The 8,011-nt window shown below is 43.6% G+C and overlaps 1 protein-coding gene across 1 annotated transcript; it reads right to left on the bottom strand.

Moving 5' to 3' along the window:
• On the bottom strand, positions 1-7,409 carry LOC115587502 (piggyBac transposable element-derived protein 2-like). The gene is made up of 2 exons (XM_030427358.1): positions 7,177-7,409; positions 1-1,599 (listed from the first exon to the last, which is right to left on the bottom strand). The coding sequence occupies exons 1-2, from the start codon at positions 7,288-7,290 to the stop codon at positions 223-225; spliced, it is 1,491 nt and encodes a 496-aa protein (XP_030283218.1). The 5' UTR covers positions 7,291-7,409; the 3' UTR covers positions 1-222.
• Positions 7,410-8,011: the final 602 nt, after the last annotated feature.

Below are 8,011 nucleotides of genomic sequence, written 5' to 3'. Positions count from 1 at the left end.
CACACACACACACACACACACTCTCACACCCAGTAAGAGGTTACAGAACTCCTCTCACCCTATAAATAGTCACATACTCTCTCCCTCTAAACAGTCACTGAACAAATACTCTCAACCAAAGTAACAGGAGTAATGGACTGGTGGAGGGGATAAATCAGGGTATGGAGAAGAGATGGATTGATTGATGGATGAGAGGATGGAAAGGGGCATCTCCTCTTTCAATTATCTCCTCAAATGAAAGTTGGAGAAGCAATCAGGGCACACAAACACAACACATTGCAAGCAGGTGTACTTGGTTCTCCGGTCACAACTCTCATCACTGCACCTCATGGCATTTTCCTTTTTGAGCTTGGGCCAGTGGTTTCCAGGTGCATACCGGACCTCAGGAGGGACCTTGACCACAGCTCTTCGCTTCACTGGTGGTGGAGTGGCACTGGGTCTGCCTCGGGAGTGGATCTTCACAGAACCTGTGTTGATCAGAGCACGAGCTGTCGATGCCTTGAAGTGCAGGAGGTCTTTTGCTTCATTCCCAGACATCCTGTACAGGAACCAGGCATTCACAACTGCGACGTCCACGAAGTGAAAGAAGACTCTTATGTACCACCTCCTGTTTCGGCGTCTGTGGGGATACGCTGCCACCATCGGATCCATCTGGTCGACTCCTCCCATGTGCTGATTATAGAGCTTTACAGCAAATGGCCTTTGGACCTTCAGCATCTTCTTCTCCTTCTTGCTCCATCTTTCTGCTTCATCGGTTGGAGACACACCAGTGCAGGAAGAGGCCATATGGATAACTGAACTGTCCATCCAGCTTGTGATGGTTATGTTTTGGCGACTCGTCACAACCGAGACAGACCCTCTTCCCTCTTTCTTCAGCTGCTTTTCTGTTTTTAGCTTTTCCTGTGCTCCATGGAGCCTGTTCTTCCGATACGTGCCAGTGCCGAAGATGCCTTGATGCTTCAAAGCCTGGAGGAGGGGAATGGTACAAAAGAAGTTATCGAAAAACACCATGTGGTTTCGGTCCTGCAGGTCCTCACAGAGGCGCATCACGACATCTCCAGCCATTCCAAGTTGGCTTATTTCTCCTCGTCCTCCAGATGGACCCTGGTATGGTTCGAAGCTATACATATAGCCAGAGGACCCAGCTCTAACCCACACCTTCACTCCCCAGGGCTTCGGCTTTTTGGGGATATACTGCTTTATGGACAAACGTCGCTTGAAGGGTATCATCATCTCGTCCACAGACTGATACTCCTCTGGATCAAGCGATGCACTGAAGGTGCCCTGGAGAGCATTCAGGAATGGTCTGATCTTCACAAACCTGTCTGCGTTTTCGGGGTCGATGGAGTAATTGTCCACAAAGTGAACGTATCTCAAGATCTTCTCAAACCTGTTGACTGGCATGGCATCGGCAACCAAATCAAGGCGAAGTCCTTGCTCTGATGACCAGTACATCCTTGCTCTTGGGTACTTTATGTAGGACATTACCATGTTCATTCCAAGGAATGTTTTGAACTCGTCAGAGGTCAGTTCCAGCTTCTCATTTCCTTTTTGCACAGCATAAAGGTTTGTATTGAAGACAATGTCATCAATCATCTCCTGTGTGAAAAGATGTGAGAAGAAGTCTATTGGATACCTTCCCTCTACATTCATCTGGCTCTCTCCTAAGAAAGTGGGAAGATCTCCTCCAAACTCATTATCCATAGATCTCCATGTATTTCTGACACTCTTTCCCTTTGCTTTCTTCCCCTGAGCTCTGGGTGGTGGTGAATTCTCAGCTTCCTCAGCCTCATCTTCCTCCTGACCCTCATCTATTACCTCATGTGCCTCACGTTCTTCTTCATGACCCTCATATTCTTCCTCCTGTGCCTCATCTCCCTCATCACTGTCACTGCTGGATCCGGCTACTTCCCTGCTTGCACCATTCTGTTCAGGCATCCAATCCTCATCACTGCCACTATCACCACACTCCTCCTCACTTGATTCAGGAAACTCCTCTATAACCCTGTACTCCTGTCTCATGAAGCTCTATAAAATATAAAGAAACATAAATGTATGCATTGAAAGTGCAAACATTCAGTGATGGCTAGCTAGAACACAATGCATTTACAGTAGAGAATAACTAATGCACATGGCATGTAGACATGGCCAGTGCATAATGGTCACTACAGTGTACACATGGAAAATTGGTATTTTCTCCCAATGTAAAATCAAAACTGAGATATTTCTTGGATATTATGTCAACTAAGATGCTCCTTGATCTTATGTTATTTTTCTTACCTTCAAGGGATTCTTTTTGTAGAAGGTAGACACAGACATAGGTGAGGGGCCTGGTCTCTTTTGATCTCCGTCAGCCATCTTGGGATCAGTGACTACTGTAGCCCCTCCCAATGGATTTTCAATTAGTTTTTTTGTATGAAATTCTGAAATAGCACCACCTGGTGTTGACTATGTAGAACAGTGCCCAAGATTTTAGGCAATTAAAGAGATAAACCACTTTTAATCAGCTGTACACTGTAGTGTCTTCCATGCATGAAAGGGTTAAACAACACCTTGACAAAGGGAGGGGGAAGAGAAAGATTAGGCCCCCAGAGTAATGGTTCTCTGGAGAAAGGGGACTGTCAATTTCAAAGGGAAAATTGCCTGGGTGCCTGCACTCAACCTAGGCTAAGTCATTATTTATTTAATTCTTTTTTGGGGTAGGGTGGCAGGCTCAAGGATTGGTCTATTGTCGGCCTAGTCGAGGGTCAGTCCCCATGGAACCCCGCCCCCAAATTATTTTCCTCCTCTGATCTTCATCCTATCTCATTCATTACTTTTTCAGAGCCAAGTTGATGGAAATTCCTCATAGCGACAGAAAACTTTTATCCATGTAACTAACATTGATAACAGTACAGATGGAGGTTGTGATATTATGCCATGGAAGGATATCAATAGAAAGGGGAAAGATAGGAGTGAAAGGTAAGGTAGTGCAGCTTCTGGCTTGCAGGCTGGCTAAACATGATATGGCTAACAAAACAGGCGGAAACATGAGGAGGGAGAGTGAACAAAAAGAATGGGAAGTAATGATAGTGTTCCAAAAAGAAAAGGGACATTTTCACAAACTGAAATTAACAAAAGCATTGAAAAAGAAATGGGGAAGGTAATGTTTGCTACATACTTGAGTAACAGGATGCTTTTGATCTTAGCAAAGAGATACATTCCTTAGAGCAGATACATTAAATGGAGGAAAAATCCTTAATCGCATCCCAGGAAAAGTAGCAAAGCTTAGAGGTTTTATTTATGTTGTACATTTGGCAGTGTTGATGGATGAGATAGGTGAATAAGGATGGGATAGCTGGTGAAACCTGACAGCCTGTCAGTAGTCCTCAAGGTTGAAAAGAGTATCCCTAAAAGAGTAAGAATGGGATATTTGAGCTATGATGTTTGAGAGTTTATCCCAGCACCATTGTGATGTTTCAAGTGTCAGAGAATGGGACACACTGTAGGACAATGTAAAAGAAACTAGGATGTGCAAGATGTGCAGGCGAACATGAATATGGAAATTGGGATCGAGATGCAAAAATCAGATGCTGCAACTGTGGTGTTGATGTCATAGTGCTGCTTATATCTTTCTATAAAAGCAAGAAATCTCTGTCTGTGTGTGTGTGTGTGTTCCTCAAATATCTCTGCGGATCAGGATCAGACTGACCTGAGACTTTCAACATGGCTGCTGCGTGGTTCAGTGGTGTGCAATAAGCATTTGCTTGGACTGCAATGATAGCGTGAATAAATTATTTCATAAATGCTTTACAAATTCTGCAAGCATTGTCCACCGGAGCCACCACAGTAACGTGCGCACCAGAGCCAACCACTGTGCGCACCAGAGCCAACCACTGCACACCGTGGCCACGTGCGCACCAGAGCCAGTCACTGCAGAGCTCAAGACCACGACATACCTTAAAAAACAAGTGGATATATACCTGCAGCAGCGCGAGCTGGACCGGGATTTTGCTGGCGGTTCGGTTCCGTTCTGTCCATCTAAACTGACTGTTGTGGATTAATGAGATTAAACAAGTCCAAGTCTTTTCGGGTCTGAGGAGATCCGGAGACGCGCGGACAACAAAGTGGGATCGCCCGAGTTGACGGAGCAGACGCACTGGCACGTCCAAAACCGGATTTAGGGCAAATAATGTCCAACACGCTTTTTCGCGAACATTGCCGTTACGTTTGCTTTATGTCTGGTGCAGGAAGAAACAGTAAAAATGCACTTTTGTCACAAGCGGATTTATACCTGCAGCGGCGCGAGCTGGACCGGGATTTTGCCGGCGGTTCGGATCTGTGGATGTTCGTGTGTAGCTAGCTGCTAGCCGCTAACCGACCCACACAGCCCACCTCCCGAGTTGACGGAGCGGATGCACCGGCACGTCCAAAACTGGATTTAGGGTAAATAATGTCCAACACGCTTTTTCGCGAACATTGCCGTTACGTTTGCTTTATGTCTGGTGCAAGAAGAAACAGTAAAAATGTGCTTTTGTCACGAAAGTGTCCAAGCAGCAAGTTTGGTTGTTGAGGAACAGGAAGATGTGGGAGGGACATCGGCGGATGATTGACAGCAGCAGTGATGTGTTGGAGACAGCGACAGAGATAACGAGTTTTGAGAGTTGAGAGATTTGTGACATATAGCGTGTTTGGAGTGTATAGTTAGTGTGTTATGTAGTGTTTGGTGTAGTGTGTTTAGTGAGTAGTGGAGTCGTGTTGTGAGGCAAACCAAGGAGGAGACGGCTGAATGTGGAACAGGCAGGAATGAGCTGAGGAGCCTAAGGCATTGCCTGCATTTAAATGTAAATAGTTACACATAACTTTGTAAATTTTAAAAACTTATGCACCAATTTAGTAAACAACAATTTATATTTGCATTATAACTAATGCAATTGGTCCATTAAACATATTTGTGGTTTTCACAGTAAAAAAACTAACTTTTTCTACTCTGATTTTATGTTATTTTGTGATTTTTAGGTCCATAGTGTTAATATAGTACCTTAAAATGAAAAAATAACTGTACAGTCACACATGTGAGGTTGTGCTAAAAATAATTACACCAAGTAAGGCAAGGTAAATAGTTTTTAAGGTGACATATAATGGTATAATCAAAAGTAGTCAAAAACAGCCAATTATATCCCTGACGTCCCACCTTCAACAGCCTCATTTGGCCATCCATGAAAAAGCTACTTAACCTCCCACTTTTCTATAGGAATACATGCTTCCTACGGGCAATGCACTAGTTAATAACAATAATAATAATAATAATAATAATAATATATGTTATTTGATGGCACAACAATAAAATCAACATTAAAAACATTTGACAGGGTGCCCTGTTCAAAGGCAAGCCAGAGAGGTGCAAAAATATATAGATTAAACCATGTGTTTTACACTGATGCAGTTAAAAGTGTAAGGGAAAGTGAACTGGCCAGACCCAGTACTCAGAATCTGAGAACCAATGAAAAGAGTTCCTGTCTCCTACACCAAATCCACATAGGGTTGCCAACTCCCTGAAAAATAAATAAGGGACACTACCCCCCCCCCCCCCCCCCCGGACGGCTTGGTAACTTTTGTGTGAAACGATTTCCTAATCATTTCACTCTAATGTGAATTTAGTTTGATGCATGTTTTTGAGTTATACGAATACATAGAAAAAATATTATTCAACAATTTATTTTTTTGCACAAAATAAAAGATATTTTTAACAGAAATCTGTCCTTCTTAACTTGACAGAATAAAATAAATATATATTTATTTAACAGAACTGTCCTGCTTAACTGAAAACTGTATAAAATAACAGAAAACAATAGAATGTTGTTACTTTCTTACTGATATATAGTTCATGTGTAGTATATCAACTGCCTGTGCAGTATAAATTATGCATGTCACATTTATCTATGGACTGTTTGAACTGACATGTGTAAGGTTGTATGTATGTATATAGTATAGTGTGTATTCTTTATCTATTATTCATCTACGTATTACTTTTATGTATTATTTATCTATTTTATGTATTCATCTATCAATTGTATGTGTTTATTACACTAAACATTTTTTTGGCCACAAAACACTGACATTTATTGGACTTAAAAAACATTCGTATTTTTTCTACATACCATATCTGCCTCTGGTGTTGCCTGGTGGACAACAAACCAGTCAAGCGTCCACCTGGTTGTCCCTCACGTGTAGACCACTAGATGCATGCTGTTTCACGTCAAACAGTTCACCATGGGCTACAGAAAAAGTGCACCAGCAGACATTATCTACACTTTTTCCAGCCACGTTTTCTTTTTCTCATTCGAGTCTGTATTTTTGCAGCCTTTTCTTTTTTTATCGGGGGAGTAACGTTACTGCTCGTGGTGGAAGGCGTACCGTCTGCAGTGTCCTGTGAAACTGTGTCGTTGTGAGCCATGCTGGATTGTTTTGTCAGTTGCCTCAGTCTCTTGTCTTCCGGTATCTTCTTGCAAGCAACAGTACCTCGACCAATGAGAAGAGCCGGATTCTGCATTGTTATTCTCGTGTGTGAGTGTGCTGTCGGCTCATTGGTCACAGACCAGGAGAGGGCTGGCAGTAAGATTACCGTATATTTTCATATAAAACGCCCTGTCATTCATTGATTCCATTGACATTTTAAAGACCATTTTGATTCTCAAGGAAATACGGGACAAAGTGCGTCCCTTTTAAGCTCAATACGGGACGCGTAACTTTGTTTCTAAATACGGGACGATTCCGTTTTTCAAGGGACGGTTGGCAACCCTAAATCCACACATAGAGGAGATTAATGATGACAGACTGATTTTGGACAAAATTAGCTTTGTCGCTGTCAGGGATCAAGCAGTAAGGCAATTAGGAGACAGGAATATAGATTTTAAAAAATAGGGTTTTATTTACCCAAAAATGAAATATTTTATAAAAGTCAAGGCAAACCTTAACTAAGCCTATAAAAGAGGTCAGCAAGGGATAACCATACTCAATACAACAACAATGAAGCATCAGGTCAATCTCCTTTTTCAGTGAGGTCAGCAGGCGTTCAGGAATCCTGTAACTCAGTCTTCTCACCGAAGCGCCTTCTCTCACAATAATGTCATGTTCAACAATATCCGTCCTCCCAGGATACCCCTGAAATACTTCTGAAGTACAGACTGATCTCACCTTGTGCTGCTTGTCTTCTGCAAGGTGGCTGAGGTCAAGGTCCACCCGTGCACCCGTAGGAGGCAGGTATTGCTCATCCACTTTCTCCTCCTCCAGCACCCCGCTGATGAGCATCACTTCTGCCCTTCTTTCTGGTCTCCTTGGCCGCTATTTCAAAAGATTTACATGCAGCACCCTGCTAGAGCGGAGCTGCCCTGGCGTTGAAACCTGGTATGTGGTGGGCCAAGCTTCTTCAAAACCTCAAATGGTCCTTGCCACTTGGCCAGCAGCTTGTTGTCATTACTAGGGAGAAGCACCAGTACCTTTTGTCCAGGGCTGAAGGATCTCTGCCAGGCTGATTTATTGTACCAGGACTTCTGCTGCTGCTGGGCCTCGGCCATGTGTAATTGGGCCAGCTCACTCATTTTCTCCAATCTGTCTCTCATCTGGACAACAAAGGATACAATATTAACAGGGTCCCCCCCTCCCCTTGTCCCCCTCCCAAATCTCTCTCAGCAGAGAGAGAGGACCTTGTAGGTCTTCGGATTTAGACAGAAGGTGGGATATTGTGGGTCTGTTTTGGTCTGCCAATATAATGCCTTGGAGGGTAATCTTATTTCCACCTCCATTGCTATCTAAATCCGAGCCGTCGATGTGCCGGCAATTGCGTGAGATGGGCGGAGGTGTCGATGACCTGCACTGTTGTGCGACCCAAAGCCGGGGAGTTTTAAAACCAGGAAACAGCTGATCACAGCAGTCACTCCATCATTTTATCTGCGGATGTAAAGATGAGCAAATAGACAGCCGCTGAGATCCAGGAGATGCTAGCGTCTCCTCGGTCTCTGTAGCTGCCTTC

Source organism: Sparus aurata, chromosome 9 (assembly GCF_900880675.1).
Source record: "Sparus aurata chromosome 9, fSpaAur1.1, whole genome shotgun sequence".
In the NCBI taxonomy this organism is placed as follows: domain Eukaryota; kingdom Metazoa; phylum Chordata; class Actinopteri; order Spariformes; family Sparidae; genus Sparus; species Sparus aurata.
This window is presented reverse-complemented; position numbering and strand designations above follow the sequence as displayed.